This window comes from Ochotona curzoniae, unplaced genomic scaffold (genome assembly GCF_017591425.1).
Source record: "Ochotona curzoniae isolate NIBS_2020 unplaced genomic scaffold, NIBS_Ocur_1.0 contig_908, whole genome shotgun sequence".
In the NCBI taxonomy this organism is placed as follows: Eukaryota; Metazoa; Chordata; class Mammalia; order Lagomorpha; family Ochotonidae; genus Ochotona; species Ochotona curzoniae.
In genome coordinates, this window is record NW_024466607.1 from 14,904,363 (window position 1) to 14,925,583 (window position 21,221).

General features: G+C 54.7%; 1 protein-coding gene across 3 annotated transcripts in view; it reads right to left on the reverse strand.

The window, feature by feature from the left end:
* SHISA5 (shisa family member 5) overlaps window positions 1–21,221 on the reverse strand; it is a 28,209-nt gene that overhangs the window by 3,087 nt on the left and 3,901 nt on the right. The window contains exons 1-3 of one of the 3 annotated variants that reach the window (XM_040994415.1): window positions 15,561–15,663; window positions 13,886–14,021; window positions 3,828–3,911 (exon numbers count right to left, since the gene is read on the reverse strand). In XM_040994415.1, coding sequence (XP_040850349.1) covers window positions 3,828–3,911; window positions 13,886–14,021; window positions 15,561–15,627 — 287 coding nt within the window. In that variant the 5' untranslated portion in view covers window positions 15,628–15,663. Of the gene's footprint in view, window positions 1–3,827; window positions 3,921–13,864; window positions 14,022–15,560; window positions 15,664–21,221 lie in introns of those variants that run through there. The other 2 variants (XM_040994414.1, XM_040994413.1) reach the window with 2 other exon arrangements.

The following is a 21,221-nucleotide window of genomic DNA, read 5'->3' on the forward strand; positions in this document are numbered from 1 at the left end:
GGTGGGAGTGGGACAACTCCCTCCTCCAGCTCAGCCCGCTTCCTCTCAGTACCCAGGAGCCCAGGGCTGCCTCCCTCCCGCAGTTTCCTGCCAGGGCCTGGTGGGCAGGCGCTTCTCTTCCCCAATCCACCTTCACCTAGTTACTCCTGTTCACCCCCAGACCTCCGCTGGAAGCGTCACTCCCTCTAGGACAACTTTCCTGAGCTGGGGCTGCCTGGCATTGCTCCCATTGCTGGGCCAGAGTGGGGGTGCAGCAGGTGAAGCCACAGTTGGGGAAGCCTGTTGTCCCATCAGAGTGCTGGTCAGGTCCAGGCTGCTCCACTTCCAGCCCAGCTGCCTGACAGTGCACCTGGGGAAGCACTGTGATGCTCCTGGCTCAAGCTGTACCCGCCACAGGAACGGCTGGACATAGCTCTGGGCTCCGAGTTTCAACCCGGCCAGCCCCCTGGGAAGCCTTTGAGGAGTGATCCTGCAGATGGAAGACCTCTTTCTATTTCTCTGTATGTGCCTGTCAGTCTGCCTTTCAAACAGATGAAATTTTGTTTTTTAAAGAATACAGAATTATATAGACAGAAGGAGACAAAAAAATCTTCCATCTGCTGATTCACTCCTAAATGGCAGTAACAGCCAGGGCTGGACCAAGTGAAAGCCAGGGACCACATCCAGGTCTCCCACTTGAGTGCAGAGGCCCAAGCACTTGGACCATCCTCTGCTGCTTTCCCGGGGACATTAGCAAGGAACTGAATCAGAACTGGTATGAATCAATACCCACACATTGCAGGAGGCAGTTTCACTCCTGGAACAATGCCAGCCTCTGTTTTTTAAGAAATTAAAAAGAACTAATTATACACTTCAGCTTATAAACACACACTCCCAGGGCTAGTATGGTGGTGCAGTAGATTAAGCTGTCAACTGCAGTGCCAAATGCTATATAGGCATAGGCTCAAGTCCCAGGTGCTACACTTACGGTTCAGCTCCCGGCTAATGGCCTGTGAAAGTAGTAGAGGGTGACCCAAGTCCTTGGGACCCTGCATCCATGTGGGAAACTGGAAAGAAGTTCCTGGTTCCTGGCTTTACCTTAGCTCTGGCCTGCACATTGTAGCCATTGGGGAGTGAACCAGCATATGGAAGATCTCAGTCTGTGTAAATACCCTTCAAATAATTTTTTTAAAAAAAGAAAACATGGCCCCAGCGCATTGGCCTAACAGCAAAAGTCCTTGCCTTGAATGTGCCGGCATCCCATATGGGCGCCGGTTCTAATCCCGGCAGCCCCGGTTCCCATCCAGCTCCCTGCTTATGGCCTGGGACCCCGCACCTGCCTGTGGAAGACCCAGAAGAGCTCCGGGCTCCCGGCTTCGGATTGGCGCAGTACCGCCCGTTGCAGTCACTTGGGGAGTGAATCATCAGACAGAAGATCTTTCTCTGTCTCTCTTTCTCTCTGTATATCTGACTTTGCAAAAAAAAAGAAAATAAATCTTAAAAAGAAAACATGCACACACGCCCCTTTCGGCACCTGATGAACTGCATCTTGCACCTGTGCTTTGAGTCATCCCCGTATTCCGACAGGTCAGTAGTCACCTGGCAAACGAAGGAGAAAATTTACACAGGGATGCAACGGCCAACAGAGTGCCAGGCCACACATCAGGCAGCAGCAGTGAAGCCAGACCGCCAACCTGAATGAAAAGGGCCTTCCAGGACTGACGCTCCCTCCTTGGTTCAAGGGATCTGGAAGCCAAATTCAGAAGGCAGAGTCATCCCCAAGGCAGAAGAGGAGGGGCAGGGCACCATGGCCCAGGCAGGGCGATGGTCACGAGGAGAATCCCCCGCATTCTGATGGCAAGGGCAGCTCTGAGGCGGGCACCAGGCTCTTCCCAGTGGGCAGTGCCAGTAGGGTACCAACTGGGCCAGAGAACTGTAGAAAAGGAACTTCCAGGGCTGGCAGGCAAGCCAACCATGTCTTCTACTGGCCAGCACATCCCTTGCAATGCCAGACAGAATGGAGCAGAGGGTCAGGAGTGGCCAGTCTAGGCCCACAGCCACAGGCTCTGCCCTCAGGTAGCAGAATCAACACCAAGCCCAGGCTGGACACGGGCCCCGCAGCACACACTGGGGCAAGGCGGGCTGCAACTGCCAGCGCTGGGGCAGCAGACAGGAAGGCTCCTCTCCCTAGACTGCAGCAGGAGTGCCAGTCAGGTCCTTGGGTTCACAGGGCATCACCTAGGCGGAGGGGTGGGGCGGAAAGAGCAGAAACCACAGGCCACAGGCTCCTGCTTCCCCTGCCAGGCTTCTTTGGAGTTCCTAAGCCGAGCAGGCAGCCCCTGCAGTAACAGCGACGGAGGCCTTGGCCACTGGCACACAGAGAATCCCCTGTGCCTGCCCTCCAGCCTCACAGGGATGCTGGGTGCTCAGGAAAGCAAAGCAGAGGAGGGGAGAAGGGCAGAGCCTGTCCCTGCAGCACATGCAGGGCGCCAGAGCTGTGCATACAACATTGCATGTCGATGCCACACACTCTCCCAGGGCCCCAGTCCTTCTCCCACTGCAGCTCGCCCCAGTTCTGCCCATGGTGTTGTGCACAGGGTGCACATACCCTGACTGGGGGTGCTGTCCTTGTTGGTCCCAGCACAGCCCTTCCAGCCTTCAACACACTGCTAATCCCAACCAAAGCCCTTCACCCCAAACCTGCCCTTGGAGCTGCAGTGGTACCCCAGGCCTTGCCAACACAGTTCATATCCTGAAGCAGAGGGAGACCAAATCTGTCAGGGACTCGGGGCCTGGCAGGGGACTTGGCGACTGTGAAGGTAAGCTGGGCCAGGAGCTAACTCAGCTCAACTTTTCTCTGTGTGAAGTCAGATGCCTCACATCGTGGCCACAGCAGTCTCCAGTGGACCATGGACTAAGAGGTACCTGAGTCTCAGAACAAATCTCACCACTCTGTCTGCACACAAACATAGGCCCAAGGTTGCATTCTCCAGGCTCCTGGTTTTCTCAGGATGAAAGAAAGACAGCCCAACGGGCCCAGCGGCGTGGCCTAGCAGCTAAAGTCCTAGCCTTGAACGCGCCGGGATCCCATATGGGCGCCGGTTCTAATCCCGGGCAGCTCCACTTCCCTTCCAGCTCCCTGCTTGTGGCCTGGGAAAGCAGTCGAGGATGACCCAAAGCTTTGGGACCCTGCACCCACGTGGGAGACCCGGAAGAGGCTCCTGGCTTCGGATCAGCATAGCATCGGCCGTTGCGCTCACTTGGGGAGTGAATCATTGGATGGAAGATCTTCTCTGTCTCTCCTTCTCTCTGTATATCTGACTTTCCAATAAATAAATTAATTAAAAAAAAAAAAGACAGCCCAAGACAGATGCTGGGCAAAAAACCTGTGGGTGCAGCTGCACACCCCAACCACCAGCAGGAAATGAGCGTCACCCTTGCTGTGGCCATGACAGGGCAGGACAGGAAGGAACCTGGTGGAGAAGGCAGGAGAGCAGGGCTGCTTCCTGGTCCAGAGAGAGGATGGCTAAGGAACCCCAAACTTCAGCACTGGTACCCTGACAGCAACCATTGCCCTCCCTTCTCCCCCCAGCCCAACACATCTGCCGTACCACCTCTTCCCCAACGCAGTCCCTCATTCCCCGCCACTGCTCCATCTGTCCCAGTCCATCAACATGGGCCCCACCTCTTGCCTCCCACCAGTCGCCTCCTTGGCCAGCCTCTCAGCCACCCGTACCACCAAGGCCTTCAGCCCACAGTCTGACCATCCCAGCCCCTGCCGCCCTCAGCAAACCCACCACATCTGCCGGCAAACACCGCAGGACCATTCTCCAGCAGGCTTCACTTACCCTGACATGGAGTCGTCACTGTCAAAGCTGGAGCGAAACCTCAGGGCTGAGCCCAGCTGCTCCAGGGGCTCCGAGCTGGGGGCACTGGGGGCACTGCGGAGGAAGGCTTGGGTTTAACACTGCAACCCCGCGGCACAGCAGGAGCACGCAGGTGCCACCTTGGGGCACACCCCACCCCACCCCAGGGTTATCCCCTCCTCCCACAGGAGGGCCCCCCACACACCAGGACCAGGCCCGTCAGGGTTCCAGGGAGGGCTGGAACGGCTGGTGTGTGCTAGTCTTCAAAATAAGTGTTAAACGTTTTCAGAAGTTACAAGGTTTCGGTTCCCCTTGTCAGAGGAGGAAATTAGAAACCAATAACAGAGTCAAAACAAAACAAAGTGCTTTAAAGTACTGATGCCTGAGGAAACTAATTAGTGTGATACAAACCAAAAAAAAAAAAAAAAACCACTTAAGTGGCAGAAGTTGGGGTGCAGGGTTAACTACTGCTTGGTATACCTCTGTCCCATACCCCAGGGCCTGGTTCAAGTCCTACTACTCTACCCTGATCTAACTTCTGCCAGGGCAATACCGGAAGTCATCAGGAGCTGGAGATCCTTGGAGCTCAGCCCGGCTTCCACTCGGGCCCGCACTGGCGTCAGGCCCAAGTGGGGAGTGAACCAGACGACAGAATTCTCTCTGTAGCTCTGAATTTCAAATAACTTTAATATTTTTTTTTTATTGGAAAGTCAGATGTACAGAGAGGAGGAGGGGGAGGAAGATTTTCCATCCGTTGATTCGCTTCCCAAGTGACCACAACGGCTGAAGCTAAGCTGTTCTGAAGCCAGGAGCTCAGAGCTCCTGGGGCTCTGGGGCTGCTGGGATTAGAATGGGCATGCATATGGGATCCCACTGTGTGCGAGGTGAGGACAATTAGCCATTAGGCTACTGCACTGGGTCCCAAAATAATTTTTTAAATGAATTAATCTCTGCACCCCAAAAAGCAAGAGTTGTAATGAAGTCATAAGCAATCATAGAAAATTGGGCCCAGTACAGTGGCCTAGCAGCTCAAGTCCTCACCTTGAACACACCAGCATCCCATATAGGCACTTGCTGGGGTCCGCGGAGTAGGTGTGAATAACGCAAAGGTGTGAAGAGAACAGCTCCCCTGCTTGGCAGGGCCCGGGGAGCTTCCAGCTGTTTGGCAGGGCCCGGCAGATTTCTCTGACTACCTTGACGCAGTTTTCATCCCCTTTCGCATGGACACTCAACCACCCCACTAAGAATCTTGCAATCTATTAGGCATAGTTTGCCCCTGTGAGATGGCTTTTACAACCAACATGAGCTTAAAAGTTAATGTTACTGATAATGTCTTGGTGAGTGGGCCTTTAACTGCGCACAGGAGTACAATTAAGCCCATGCTGTTTCCAGACACCTTATTGTGTGCCTACCCATTGCTCTGAAATCTGGCCCAAACATTTAGCATGCTTTCTGGGAAATGGCCTGATAAGAGTTTCACAAACTAATGGAAGTGATGGGAGTATGGGTTGAAATTGCTATGACAAAAAATACAGCTACTGGGATCCTAAAAGCTATCCTGCTACTGGGATCCTAAAAGCTATCCTGTTACTGGGACCCTAAAAGCTACCCTGTTATAATTACTGTGACCCCAAAAGGCCATCCTGCTATGGCAAAAATAGTTACTGTGAGCTTAAAGGTCAGCCTGTTCCTGCAACTCTCAACTCTTTACAACATAGTAAATGTAGTTGCTTTAACCGCCTTCATAATTTTTTAACTAGAGGAAACAGGGTGATTTTACTAACATCATGTATACTTTTGATTATTGTTTGATCATTTATGAGGTTGCAGAGCCTGCAGTTGTAAAGGGATTTAATGTTTGAAACTTTTGTCTTAGATCTCTATGTTTTTTCTCTTTTGATGTATTTCTCTCATTAAGTGATGGGTAAGTTGTAGAAGAAGAATTGCAGTAGGAATGTATTACTGAATAAGATGTGTCGTCTACTGAGAAAATGATGGCTGCAACATCAGAATGGATAATGTCCTAAGGTGAAACTATTTGTAGAGTTGTCTTTGGAAACCTAAATGGAGTAAACAAGGCTTATTGCTAATTGCAACTCTCACTTAGTTAACAAAGTGTGAGCCTGCAGGTGTCAATGCCCCAATCCCCGCAAACCAAGGCCTGAGACCTTTTCCCATGCGTAATTCAAGGTAGGGGTCCAGTTGTCACAGGCGCACAGGGACCCAGACTTGAGGGGAGCAGGTGGGAGCTGGCAGGCCGAGATGAGCAAGGAATGTGGGGTCCTCCCTCACTCACCTCTCAAGCTGTTGTAAATTGTACCCTCCTTTGAGCTATGTCAAAATGCCCTAAAAAAAGACTGTGTACTGCTTCTGTATAAATAAAGTGGACAGCTTTCTCGCGGGGTCCACAATGATGTTGGAAGTGTAGTGGTCCGTCTCCTTTCTACGCCTATTTCACGCACCCTTCTCGAGCTCCGAACTCAGCTGGAGCTGGACTCCGGCAGGCACCGGTTCTAATCCTGGCAGCTCTACTTCTCATCCAACTCCCTGCTTGTGGCCTGGGAGGGCAGTCAAAGATGGCCCAAAGCCTTGGGACCCTGCACCCGTGTGGGAGACCCGGAAGAACTCCTGGCTCCTTGCTTCGGATCAGCTCAGCACTGGCCATTGTGGTCATTTGAGGAGTGAATCTTTGGATGGAAGATCTTCCTCTCCATCTCTCCTCCTCTCTGTATATCTGCCTTTTTCCAATAAAAATAAAACAAATCTTTTTAAAAAGGCCTTCAGAATATCTGTCCTCTAGTGAATCAGAATAATAGCCAGTGAAGCTGACTCAGACTTTTTTTTTTAACATTGATTTATTTTGTGGGTCCGGCATGGTGGCCTAGCGGCTAAGGTCCTCTCCTTGAATGCGCTGTGATCCCAGTAGGGTGCTGATTCCAATCCCCACAGCTCCACTTCCCACCCAGCTCCCTGCTTGTGGCCTGGGAAAGCAGTCGGGGACGGCCTAAAGGCCTTGGGACCCTGCACCCACGTGGGAGACCTAGACCAAAGTTCCAGGCTCCTGGTTTTGGATTGGCTCAGCTCCAGCTGTTGTGGCCACTTGGGCAGTGAATCATCGGACCAAGGATCTTCCTCTGTCTCTCCTCCTCTCTGTATATCTGATTTTGTGATAAAAATAAATCTTAAAAAAAAGATTTATTTTCAATGGAAAGTCAGATATACAGAGAGGAAGATCTTCCATCCGATGACTCACTCCCCAAGTGACCACAATGTCTCGAGCTGAGCTGATCTGAAGTCAGGAGCCTGTAGTTTCTTGTGGGTCTCTCATGGGGGTGCAGGGTCCCAAAGCTTTGGGCCGTCCTTGCCTGCTTTCCCAGACCACAAGCAGGGAGCTGAATGGGAAGAAGGGCTGACACACATCAGCACCCATTTGGAATCCCGGTGCATGCAAGGCGAGGATTTTGGCCACTAGGCTACCTCACTGGGCTCAGACTTAAGAAAACCAGTGCACAGCTTTAAGTGAAGGAGCAAGCACCTGCTAGAAAATACCAGTCAGGACAGGGCTGAGAGCGGGAGAAATGAGCCTGAGGCACCGAGTATGTTCTTTCCTGGGGACACCAGCCGGTGGCAGGGGGCACATGGGCAGTACCTCTGGAAGCTCTGCCAATCACGGCCTCAGCTGCTGCAAGTGATACTGTGCTGGAGAAAAGCAGCCAACAGCTGGCGAGCGTTCCCGGTCGGGTTCGTGCCAAGCCTGTGCTACCTACCCAAGCATGCAACAGGGCTGCCTATCCTTTAACATTAAATCTACAAGAAATGAACTTTTTGTATTTCAAAGATTTATTGATTTTTATTGGAAAGATCTACAGAGAGAGAGAAAGAGAAGAGAGACAGAATCTGTGCATGGATTCACATCCCCCCAAGAGGCTGCAACGGCCGAATCTGAGCCAATCTGAAGCCAGGAACTTCCTCTAGGTCTCCCACGCAGGTGCAGGGTCCCAAACCTTGGGTCATTCTCTACTGCTTTTCCAGGCCACAAGCAGGCAGCTGGATGGGAAGTGGAGCAGCCGGGACAAGAACCAGCACTTATGTGGGATCCTGGCACATGCAAGGCTAGGACTAGGCTACCATGCTGGGCCGAAGAGAAGGACTTCAGCAGGAAAGACTTAACACTCTAGAACTTCCATCATGAAGCAGGTGACTCCCATGGCACGGTGCTGAGCTGGGAGCACGCAGGGCAGAACCCTGGGGGGGTCCTACTAGACCACACTCACAGCATGCCACAGTGCTAGACCAGGGCGCCAAGGCTGGGGGCGGGGGCAGCGAGTGGGGGCAGGGGTGGGCTATCCTAGCCATGGAGCGCATGCGCATGCCGTGCTGCCTCCTACGCCAACGCCTGTGCAGGGGTGAGGTGCACACGAAGGATGAGGCACTCCTAGGAACCAGTCAAGGACTTCAGATGTCGCCTCAAAAGACAAAACGGAGTGGCAGACACACTCAGGGGACATGAGCATTGGCACTGGTCAAGAGTTGGATCCATGAGACTCACGTGATAGGGAGAGATAACTGCACCCAGACACCAAGGCCTACGCCCCCTAATGAACAAAGACCAGAGGAATCTACGTCCTCTAGCAACTGTTAAAAGTAAGGGGTGGGTGGGGAATTACACAGGCCAGACAGGTGGCTGCCTTAGAGTCAGCTGTTACTACACCTCCCCTGTCCAACATGATGCTATCTGCCTGTCAATCAAATGACCCCTCCCAGAGGATGTACTCCCCCTTTCCTGGACTTGGGGTGACAGCATGTAACCACTCACCTTTCCCGGCTCCTAAGAAGCCACACAATGGGAGGGGCATTTTAACTCTTTTGGGGGGATACAAATGAAAAGTAGAGGGGTGAAGCACAATGGCTCAATTGGCTAATCCTCCCCTAGTAAGTGCTGGCATCCCAAATGGGTACCAGTTCATGTCCCAGCTGCTCCATTTTCTAATGTTTCTTTCTGCTTGCAGCCTGGGAAAGCAGTAGAGGACAGCCCAAAGCCTTGGGACCCTGCGCCCACCTGAGGAACCCGGAAGAGACTCCTGTCTCCTGGCTTTGGATTGGCTCAGCTCCAGCCATTATGGCCATTTGGGGAGTGAACCAGCAATGGAAAATTTGTCTCTTTCTTCCTCCATAGCCCTGTCTTACAAACAAAAATAAATCTTTAAGCAAACAAAAGAGGACAAAAGACAGGGCTTGTACTTCCCCGAGCAGCCAAGATAGACGCTGGGTAGGCCACCCATATCCCAGGTCACGCGGCCAGCTGACGCCTGGGGCAGCTCCTGGAGCCAGGAAGGCAGCAGTGATGACTCCATAGTTCCCCTGCTGCCTCTCATGCGGGAGGCCTGGACTGGCCTGCTGGCCCAGCTGCTGGCCTGGCCTAGGTGCTGCAGACAGCTGGGGAGGTAAGGCAGCAGGCAGGAGACTGCTCTGCCTCGCAGGAGGGAAAAGTGGTTTCATAAGAAAAAAAAAGGGGGGAAACTCAATCTGTGTGTGCACCAAGCACAGGATGGGGACGAAACAGGAAGCGGTCCCTCGGCGGGGGCACGCTGCCGCTGAGCTGGGCCTTTCTGAATCTCTCAGGTGTCTGCACTAGCCAGCCCACGCAAGAACGTGTCACCCAGGAGTCCTCAAACTCACGCACACGCAGGGTCACAAGATGAGTCTTCATAAACTTCAAGAGGCTGGCTCTGCAGCTCAACGGTTACTTAAGCTGCTGACTGTGGTGCTGGCATCCCATACGGGCAAGGGTCTGAAGCAGCTGCTCCACTTCCCATCCAGCTCCCTGCTAATGAACCTGAGAAAGCAGCAGAGGGCGGCCCACGTACTTGTTGGGCCCCTTCATAAATATGAAAGACTGGAACAAATCTCCCAGCTTCAGCCTGGCTCAACCCTGGCTGCTGTGACCAACTGGGCAGCGAACCGGCCGTCGCGCTCACTTGGGGAGTGAATCATCGGACGGAAGATCTTCCTCTCTGTCTCTCCTCTCTGTATATCTGACTTTGTAGTAAAAATAAATATTAAAAAAAAAAAAAGTTGGAACAGCTGAGCTCAAACCAGTGCCCATATGGGATACCAGCACCCCAGGCATTGGCCCTAGAAAATGCAATGTGAGGGGCAACCTCGTGGAGCACATTCAGGTGCTGCTCTGAGAGCCGCTTCCCCTACTGGAGACCATCAGAGCCCCGGTCCAAGCTCCAGTGGCTCCCTCTGACCCAGCTCCCTGCTAACGCACTCTGGTCACACCCGGGCCCCGCCATCCACATGGAGACCCAGACGGAGCTCTGCGCTGCAGGTTCCAGCCTGGACTGTGGGCACTAGGGAAGGGAGTCAAAAGTGGAAGACCTCGAACTCTTTCCCTCTTCACCTTTCAAATACATGAAAACAAGCTTTTTTTTTTTTTAATTGGAAAGTCAGATATACAGAGATGAGGTGAGACAGAGAGAAGATCGCCCATCCGCTGGTTCACTCCCCAAGTGAGCGCATAAACTGGAGCTGCGCTGATCTGAAGCCAGGAACTTCTGGGTCTCCCACACAGGTGCAGGGTCCCAAGGCTTGGGGCTCTCCTTTACTGCTTTTCCAGGCCACAGGCAGGGAGCTAGATGGAAAGTGGGATTAGAACTGCCACCCATGGGCCCAGCGGCGTGGCCTAGCGGCTAAAGTCCTTGCCATGAACACGCCGGGATCCCATATGGTCACCGGTTCCAATCCCGGCATCCCTGCTTCCCATCCAGCTCCCTGCCTGTGGCCTGGGAAAGCAGTTAAGGACGGCCCAAAGCTTGAGACCCTGCACCCATGTGGGAGACCCAGAAGAGCCTCTGGATTGGTGCAGTACCAACCACTGCAGTTATATGGGGAACAAACCATTGGACGGAAGATATTTCTGTCTCTCCTCCTCTCTGTATATCTGACTTTGCAATAAAAACAAATCTTAAAAAAAAAAAAAAAACTGGTGCCCATAAGGGATCCTGGCACATACAAGGCCAAGATTTTAGCCGCTAGGCTACCGCACCAGGCCCCAAGCATTTTCTTAAAAACAAAGGGGTGTACTTGCATCTACTGCCGACCAGACACGTAGCTTATACACAGACACGGACAGATGCAGGCGGGAAGGGTCATCGCCACAGCATGTGTTATGGCAAAAAAGGGGAACCACACATGCATCTGTCACCATCACAATGGATTAGCAACTGTTGTGACAATAAACAACATGGATGAAACTCTAGACACCGAGGGCCATGTGCGCACACGGGGGACAGCACACATGTGGTCAGGCAGACAGGGACAGGCGGGATGGGCGAAAGGGCGAGGAACGGAGATGCTCCTCCCCCCGCTGGCTCACTGCCCAGTGGCCGGCAGAGCCGGAGCTGGGCCAACCCGAAGCCCAGAACTCAACCCGGAGCCACGAAGGGCACGGGGGCCCAAGGGCATGGGCCACTGCTGGCTGCTTTCTCAGGCTGGAAACTGGATGGGAAGAACTCCGGGAAGTCAGGTCGGCACCCCGTGCAGGATTCCAGCCCTGCAGGCGACCGCCCCCCGCCGGTACTCACACATGCCTGACGCCACAACACTGGTGACCTTGAAACATGACGGTTCACAAGCATGTTAGCTTTGTGCTAATTCACTCATCCACATTCAGATTTGTTTCCTTTTATGCATGTATATATTATCAATTTACAAAACTTTCCCTAAAGCTGCCCCAGGCCCAGTGTGGCTGGTGTCACAGGGTTATAGAGGAATCTGTTGTGTGATAAATCACACAGCTGTGTGCTGTTCTACACACCTTCCTGTGAGCCGCAATCCACAACAGAATGGAATATAAAACATCAGTGGGGCTCGCCCTGTGGTGTAGCAGCTTAATTGTCACTTGCAATACCGAAATGCCACATCGGAGCACTGGTTCAAGTCCCAGCTGCTGCACTTCTGATCCAGCTCCCTGCTAATGTGCCCGGGCAGGCAGCAGAAGGCGGCCCAAGTCCTGGCGTCCCTGCCATACATGTGGGAAGCCTGGATGAATTCTAACCTCCTTGCTACAGCTTGGCCAGCCTAGACAGTTGGGAGATCTGTCCCTCTGCCTTTGAAAGAAATAAAATATATCTTGGGCCCAGCGGCGTGGCCTAGTGGCTAAAGTCCTCGCCTTGAATGCACCAGGATCCCATATGGGCGCCGGTTCTAATCCCAGCAGCTCCACTTCCCATCCAGCTCCCTGCTTGTGGCCTGGGAAAGCAGTCGAGGACAGCCCAAAGCCTTGGGACCCTGCACCGCTGTGGAAGACCCGGAAGAGGTTCCTGGTTCCCGGCTTCGGATCAGTGGAGCACCAGCCATTGCGCTCTCTTGGGGAGTGAATCTTTGGATGGAAGATCTTCCTCTTTGTCTCTCCTCCTCTCTGTATATCTGACTTTGTAATAAAAATAAATAAATATTTTTTAAAAAAGAAATAAAATACATCTTAAGAATTAAATATGACATTCGTGACCAGTTTGAACAGTAGACAAAACACCAAGAATTATGTGAATTGACAGGTTAGAAGACATTTTTCAGAAACAGGCACCAGATGAAAACATGGCCAATCCAGGATACATGAATAGGAGACGGAGAAGGCGGAAGTTTGTGTTAAGAACCGAAATGCATGTTTCCAGAACTGATAAGACACTAAGCCACAGATTCTAGAAGTTCAGCAAGTCCATCACAACAAAAATAAAAAGAAATTCCTTGGGGGTCCAAGCTGGATGGGAAGCAGGGATGCCGGGATCCCATATGGGCGCCAGTTCTAATCCCGGCATCCCTGCTTCCCGTCCAGCTCCCTGCTTGCGGCCTGGGAAAGCAGTCGAGGACGGCCCAAAGCCTTGGGACCCTGCACCCGTGTGGGAGACCCGGAAGAGCTCCAGGCTCCTGGCTTCGGATTGGTGCAGCACCGGCTGTTGTGGTCACTTGGGGAGTGAATCATGTTCCTCTCTGTCTCTCTTCTCTATATATCTGACTTTGCTACACACACACACACACACACACACACACACACACACGATAAGCAATTGGACCAAGCAGAGTGGGAGAGGCAGGGGTGGGGAGGAGAGAGGAAGGGGCAAAGGAACGAAGGGAGCAATCATTTCGAGAAGGGCCAAGGCGACTGCCTGCCACCTGCCAGGCTATGGCACCGCAGAAACGAGGAGAGGCAGAACAGACTGCAGTGGGGGCTTCGGAAATCATCGGCGACCTCAACTCCCTGCTCAGGTGACCCACGCCGAGGTGACTCTCCGTACTCAGGCTCAAAACCAGCACAGCAGCCCGTCTCCCCACAGGCAGAAGCATCTCCCAGAATCCCACATCATGCAACGAGGGGTAGATCCACCACCACAACACCAGGGCAAGGCCCAGCAGCTCCACCTCAGCTCCAGCTCCTGCTAAAGCCCCTGGGGAGGCGGCAGAGGACGGCCAGAGTGCCTGGGTCCCTGTCACCCACATAGGAGACTCAGAAGCAGCTCCTGGCTTTGGCCTGGCCTAGCCAGGGCCTCCTCTAGAACCCGGACCCACCCTGCGTGTGCTTCCCAGAAATTCTTAGCTGACAGACTATGTAGGCCACAGCAGTGCGTCCGCGACTTCCAAACACCACACTGAGCACCGACGAAGGGATCCTCTGCACCCCAGCAGTGGGTCCACAGAGCACCACAGCCAGCACCCCGCCCTCGAGCCCTGGGCAGCAGGGAGCACACAGGTGGCCGGCAGCTGTGCCCACCCACTCACGGTAACCATCTCCACTCTCCACACCTGTGGCCGAGGGAGACACACAGGAATCTGGAACCTTGAATCAGCCCACGAACCAGTGTCCACCCCAGGTGCGGGGTACATTCCTGGCCCACAGCAGGACACAGGCCAGGTACCTACCCTTGCACCATACCTCCACAGATACCCAGGTGCCCACCCTGAGCAAAGCTTCTCTCCAGGGTTCCGGCCAGTCCTGTTAGAGGCCTGAGGACACCCACCTGGTCGGAGGCCCCCCGCACGCGTGCTGGCTCCACACCAGTTTCTTCCACACATCTGAGCAGCAGTACTGGGCGTCACAGGTGCCACAGCAGAAGTCAGGACAGGAGGTGGGCAAACGGCTCTCTCCATGGGGCACCACGCACACCTCTCCACGGGCTGCAGCAGGCATACACAGGCTGGTCAGCCACGCTGCTCCAGCAGGCCTTGCCCTCTTCTCCCCAAGGCCACAGCAGAGATGAAACCCTCCCCCACACCCCACCCCTGCAGCTGCTGGCCTCCTGAAAGATAATGGCCTTGCCAGGTGAGTCTCCCTGAGCTACTTAGCTCTCATGCATGTCCTGTCCTCAGGGGCCACGAGCAAGGCTTCACTTCAAGGGGCCTGAAAGGTCACTCTGCTTTCAAGTCTGGCTGCACTCAGTCCCTATGCTAGCCGTTTCCCATCCCCCACCTGCACCTGGACTCATCCCTCAAGACCTCGCGGCAGGCCACCGCTTCCTGGAGCCCAGCAGTCCCAGGCACACAGGCACACCAAGTGGGCGCAGGCACTTGGACTCCCAGCCCTCTGTCCTCCTCAGCCCAGATCCTGCTGGACACAACTGCGGGGGCTCAGTCCTCACTGACCACCCTGTGGCAGTCCAATCCAGCACCGCCACCACCCAAGAGGCCACGCCCTGGGGGTTGGCCTGGCCACAGGCGTGGGGCTCTCAAAGCCCACAAGGTTGCACCAGACCAGACCATCCGAGTGAGCATCCAAGGACAAGGGCACGTCGCCAGGACCTGGCGGACCAGGCCTGACTCCAGGCTTTGGATCAAAAAGACACCCCCCAGACACCCCCCTCCAGGGGTATCCCCAAGCCCCTGCCCCCAGCAGAGATCCACTGCCGAGCAGCAGGAGGGGCCAGGACAGGTTCTGTCAAGTGCTAGGCAGCCCAGCCAGACCCATGTGACCGCAGGGGACCACTTACGGCACCCCACAGGTACCCTGGAGCCTTGGCGGGCGGGGACAATGTGGGAGCGCCAACCTGGCCCGGGGCCTCAGGAGCACACGCCCGGACTCTGAATGAGATCCTTGAGGAGATACAGCTGGGGGAGGGAAGGCAGCCCTGAGCCAGAGCAGCTCCAGGCAGAGCCCAGCGCCGGGCAAGATTATGGAGCTGAACGAGGCTCCAGGGCGTCCGGCCACGCTGGCGAGGCCCCTCGGGTACCCAAGCAGGGCGCCGCCCACAGGCCTATCTAGGAGGGCCGAGGACTCCCGTTCTCCTCTCCCCATCCCTGGAACAGACAGCCTTCGCCTGTAAGAAGCCACCGGTACCAGCGGAGACTTTTGCAAAGCAGAAGCAGGGGGCGTGTCCGCAAGGCCCCCAGCCCACCCCCAAGTCGGTGACTCTACGTGTGGCACGGGCGCTCGCGGCGGGGTCTCCTCCTTCGCGAGGCCGTCCCGGGTCCTCGCAGTCAAGGAGTGGGTACCCCAGGGAGGCAACGCTGGGAGCGCGGAGGACCCAACGCCTTGCAAAAGTAGAGGCGAGCGACCCCCTCCCCAGCCAGCGTGTCAGGGCAGAGCCAGGTCCAGCTGGGGCTGCCCGGCGCGCCCGGAGGTAGCGGTTGACGATCCGGGGATGTGGAAGGAAAAGAATCCGTTCCCCGCTCCAAGGCAGGACAAGCGCCCCCTCTCTGAAGCCCCCAATCCAGGCTCACCCCCCGGAGGCGGCGGCGGCAGCAAGAGCAGTAGCAGCAGCAGCAGGGGAGTCCGCGACGCTGCCATGGCGGGTGGGTGGGCGGACGGACGCGAACTCCGGGTCGTGGCGCTGGCGCGGCCTGGGGCGAGCGCACGGGCCGCCCGCTTCCTCGCCCCGCCCCGGCCGGTTCCCGGAACGCCCGCCGGCGCGGGGGAGGGGACGAGGGCAGCGGACGCCCCTCCCCGCCCCGCCGGCCCCGCCGGCCCCGCGTCCCGGGCCGCGCTCCCGAGCTGCCTTCTGCGCCCCGCGGTTCCTTCGGGGTACCCTTCCAGGCCCCAGCCCTCCGTCCCGAAGCCCCGACGAGGACCCCGCGGGCATCCTCATCCCAACCTGCCTGCCGCCTGCGGGGGCCGGTGCCGCCCGGCCTCTCCCCTCTCGCCAGCAATGGCTGCTTCCGCCCTCTACGAGGTGCACCTGAGCCCAGGTGAGCTGAGCGCCGTTTCCCTTGGAGGCTCAGTCCCCAAACCCTACAGGACCCCTGCGCAGGATGCTCATCCTAGCTCAGAGTGCCCGGATTTAAGGTCGAGCTGGCAGCTCCCAGTGCACACCCACACACGTTTCAAACTTTTTTTTGCAACAAAATTATTTAAAAATAAATGTGTTATCGGCCCGGCGCGATAGCGTAGTGATTAAAGTCCTCGCCTTGAGCGCGCCAGGATCTCATATGAGCGCCGGTTCTAATCCCGGTGGCCCCGCTTCCCATCCAGCTCCCTGCTTGTGGCCTGGGAAAGCAGTCAAAGTGGCCCAAAGCCTTGGGGCCCTACATCCTCGTAGACGACCCAGAAGAGGCTTCTGGCTCATGGCTTCGGATTGGCGCAGCACTAGCCATTGTGGCTGCTTGGGGAGTGAATCATTGGATGGAAGATCTTCCTCTCTGCCTCTCCTCCTCTCTGTATATCTGACTTTCCAATAAAAAAAAATTTAAGAATATATAAATGTATTATGTTTATTGGAAAAAGGGAGTCTGAAAGACAATGGGATGAGTTTGCAACCATTCGCTCTCTCCCCAAATGGCTGTAGCAGCCAGGAGTTCCATGTGGATCTCCCACCTTGGTACAGGGGCCCAAGTACCGGGTCCGCCTCTGCTGCCTTCCCAGGCTTGTTAGCAAGGATCTGGGTTGGAAATGGAGCTCCGGATCTCCAGGAAGGAGCCCTGTAGGAGGGGCTTAGTGAGGGGTCTGGGGTGCTCCTACCCACCCTACCTCCAAGCCCCTGCTGCCTTCCTCCCCAGCCAGCCCCTCATCCCTGCACCATGCCTGGGTACCAGCCTTCCATCGCAGTCCACACACTGCATAAGCAACAGGCTTGCTTTCTCTATCCCATGGTTCTCCAGTCCACCCCATCTCCCTGCCACCAGGGATCATAGAAAAAAAGCTGGGGTGGCAAGAAGGAGGTGGGGAGCCAGCAGACAGCAGAGAGAGCACAGGAGGGCATCCCACCAGGGGACAAAGCGTGCCTGCCTTGGCTCCTCTCAGCCTAATGCTTAGCCAAGGACCTCCCTGGGACCCAGGGCACCTGCAGCCCTGGAAACAGCATTTTCAAGCTGTCTCCTGCTGGGAGCTGCTTTGGAGGTTGGAATCTGCCTAGGACCAAAGCAGCAGCCGGTGATGCTCAGGGTGCCCGGTGTGGGACAGGGTAGGTGACTGGCATGGATTCAGCTCCCCAGGACCAGGACTGCTGAATCTGAGGAGGAGCGTGGCCCGATGCCTTGGCCATCTCCCTCTCTGAGCCCATGTTGGAGGGCAGATGCCAGGCACTGCTTTCCCAGCCTCCTGCATCCTGGGGTAGGGGTGTGGCAGGTGTGCACTGTCTAGAGTCAGGGGAAAAGGGTGCTGACCACTCTGCTTTGGAGGGGGCTGTAGCAGCCCAGGCCTGTGACCTGCAAACCCTGTGGCGGGTCTGAGGGTAACACAAGCCCCTGCTCCCTCCCTGAGCTTCAGCTCAAGTGGGTAGACTTGTGTTCTCCAACTGGCCAAGCAGTTTTCCCCAGGAGTGGCAGTGAGTGCCCAGGAAAGTGGGGGGTGTCTGGACTGGCCCCCTGCCTGGCTGGTTAACAGCTGTGGAGGGGCAGCTAGGATGGAGGGAAGGGCTCTGGCAGGAAGAGGAGCCACAACTGCTAGAGGCGCCAGGGGTCTGTGAAAGAATACACAGAAATATTTAGTCTGCAAATTTTCTCAGGATGTGGGCTGCTCCCCAGAAACCAGCCTAAAGGGATTGGAACTTTAACTCCTCTCCCAGCCTCAGGGATGGATACAGCTATTCTCGAATTTAATCATGATGCATCTTGCCCTTGCTTGTGGTGCATCCTCTGTTAATCCCTTCTTTGGGAGTAGGCACTGAGGCACAGAGGGTGGAGCTGCCACTAGGCAATCCCCTGTCTGAGTGCCTGGTTCAAGTCCTAGCTACTCTACTTCTTGCTGATGAGCACGCACCCTGGGAGACGGAAAACCAAGGCTCAGAGACCTGACTCTTGGGCCCAGCACAATGGCTCTGTGGCTAAATCCTCGCCTTGCAAGCACCAGGATCCCATATGAGAGAGGTTCATGTCTCAGATATTCCACTTCCCACCCAGCTCCCTCCTTGTAGCCTGGGAGAGCAGGAGAGGATGGCCCAAAGCCTGTACCCTGTACCCAACTGGGAGACCAGGAAGTCTCCTGGCTTCAGATTGAATCAGCTCCAACTGTTGCAGCCACTTGGGGAGTGGACCAGTAAAAAGATCTTTCTCTCCGTCTCACCTTGTCTATAAATCTGCCTTTCCAAAAATTAACTAAATAAATAAATCTTTACTTAAAAAGACCTGGCTCCTTACATGTGCCCCTGCCTTACACTCTGCCCTGGGTGGCAAAATCACAGGGCTGGCCCCATGGCCTAGTAGGCTAAACCTCCACTAAGCACCAGTTCTAGTCCAGCTACCCTGCTTCTCATACAGCTCTCTGCTTATGGACTGGGAAAGCAGTGGAGGATGGCTCAAGTGCTTGGGACCCTGCACAAGCATGGGAGACCTGGAAGAGGCTCCTGGCTTTGGATCAGCTCAGCTCTGGCCCTTGGAGGGTGAAGTAGTGGATGGAAGATCTCCCTCTCTCCTTCTCTTTTCTTTCTGTAACTTAAAAAAAGATTTTTTAAAATATTTATTTTTATTGGGAAGACAGATTTAGAGAGAAGGAGAAACAGAAAGATCTTCCGTCTGCTGGTTCATTCCCCACATGGCTGCAATGGCCAGAGCTGAGTTGATCTGAACCCTGGAACCAGGAACCTCTTCTGGGTCTCTCATGTGAGTGCAGGGTCTCAAGGCTTCGGGCCATCTTCTCCTACTCTCTCGGCCACAAGGAGGGAGTTGGATGGGAAATGGAACAGCTAGGACACAACTCAGCAACCATATGGGATCTCGCTGCTTGGAGGTAACCAACTGAGCCATTGTGCCAGACCCTTTTGAATTTTTATTAGAAAGACAAGTTTACAGAAGGGAGGATTGACAAAAAGATCTTCTGTCTGTTGGTTTACTCTCCAGATAGCCACAACGGCCAGAGCTGAGCTGAACCGAAGTCAGGAGCTTCTCCCACACGGGTACAGGGTCCCAAGGCTTTGGGCTGTCCTTGACTGCTTTCCCAGGCCACAAGCAGAGAGCTGGATGGGAAGTGGAGCAGCCAAGACACGAACCAGTGTCCATATGGGATATCAAAGCTTGTAGGTAGATTATCCTATTGAGCCATCTCATGCTGACCTCCAGCAAATCTCAAAAAAAACAAACAAAAAAATCACAGCCAATGCAGTTCCCTCTGTAAGAGCCCCTGTGGGGAGCTGCCAGGAATTGCTGTGAATGAGCACACAGCAGGGGAGAAAAGCGGTTGGGTAAGAGCAGGTTACTTCAGGTTACTCCTTTGTAAGGGCTAAAGCAGGGGGGGACTTCCTTATTGTGGTGACTTAGGCTGGAATTTCCTGTTTTCAAGGGAAAACAAAACTGGTGTGTTTTGGGATCCCTCAGCTTGGTTTGGCTGCATTCTGAGAACTCTACATCTGATGGTGGGGCGTTTAGCATGGCTGACTTCATATTGGTTTATAGCTAAGGCCACCCACACATTGTTTACCAGGCAGCTCCCAAGTTGCATCCTCTATATATTGTGCAATAAACCAAGACATCTGGGGGACATTCTCTCCCCGCTCTGAGTCACCCCCGTGAATCATGGCATCTACGGAGGGGGCTGGGACCTCTCACCCCCAGCCAGCCACTGGGAATAGTTCTGTGGTGTCCTAAAAAGAGCTGGGGAAGAGGGGCAGGGGGTGGGGATGGTCCTGAAGCAGCTACAGGGGTAGGAGAGAGCTCAGAACACCCGACATTGTTCACACCTTAAGGCCAAATCCACAGGAGCCCTTGGGTGCCCCCAGGCCCCTCCAGGCCACAGGCCTTTCTCCTCGTGGACACTCTATGCTAATCCCCAGGTGTAAACCCCTTAGACCTGCCTCCCCGCGGGATAAACTACTCTGGTTTTCAGATGGGAGGGTATCTTGGAGACCATTTGTTGCCGAGGGCTACTCTGCCTGCCTGCTACCCGAGCCTGCTGCCCTGCTGGATGCCCCGTACCAGGAAGCAGGAACTTGAGGCAGAGCCCAGACTCGAATGACTGTTGGGCGAGGGAGGCCATGTTCCCAGCTGGAGTTATTCCAAGTTGTTGCCTTGGTGTGAGAGAGGAATTCCAAGCCGAGATAAAGCACCAAGAGTGGAGGTTAAAGAGGTGAGCGCCAACAGCCTCAGGATGGGCGCAAGTGCGGTGGCTCCCTGTACTGGGGGGCACTGGTGGTGGGAGGTGGTGTGTGTGTCCTAATTGAATAGACAAGCAGGGCAGGGTTTGGGTGGGGTTCAGTGCCTATAGGGGCCTCCAGGGTTCCTGGCGTCTCCACAGGCGCAAGGGAGTGTGTTCATCAAGGCATCCTGTGTGTGATGGGGCTGTCCCAGGGCCATCATGAGTGAGTATGCTAAGTCCCCAAGGGATGAGGTAGGATTTTAGCCATGACACAGGGCTGAGGTGAGGACCAGGCCACCCAGCCCACCTCAAACCAGGCCCTCCAGTGTGGGACACAGGCAGTGCAAGCAAAAGTCACAACTTATAGAGCCTGGATGGAAAGTGGAGCACCAGGGATTCAAACTGGTGCCCATGTGGGATGCTGGTGTTACAAGTGATGCCTTTACCTGCTATCCAAGTACTTCTTTTTAAAATTACTTGTATTAACTTTTCTTTTAGATGTTTGCTATTATTATTGTTATTATTATTATTACAAAGTTAGATATACAGAGAGGAAGATCTTCTGTCCGACGGTACACTCCCCAAGTGACTGCAATGGCCAGAGCTGAGCCAATCTGAAGCCAGGAGTCTGGAGCCTCTTCTGGATCTCCCATGTGGGTGCTGGGTCCCAAGGCTTTGGGCCATTCTCAACTGCCTTCCCAGGCCACAAGCAAGGAGGTGATGGAAGTTGAGCTGCCAGGATTAGAACCGGCGCCCATATGGGATCCCGGTGTGTTCAAGGTGAGGACTTTAGCCGCTAGGCCACCATGCTGGGTCCTAGGAGTTTGCTTTTAATAACACCAAATAAATAACTTTAAGAAAATAACCAGGCAGATTCCTGG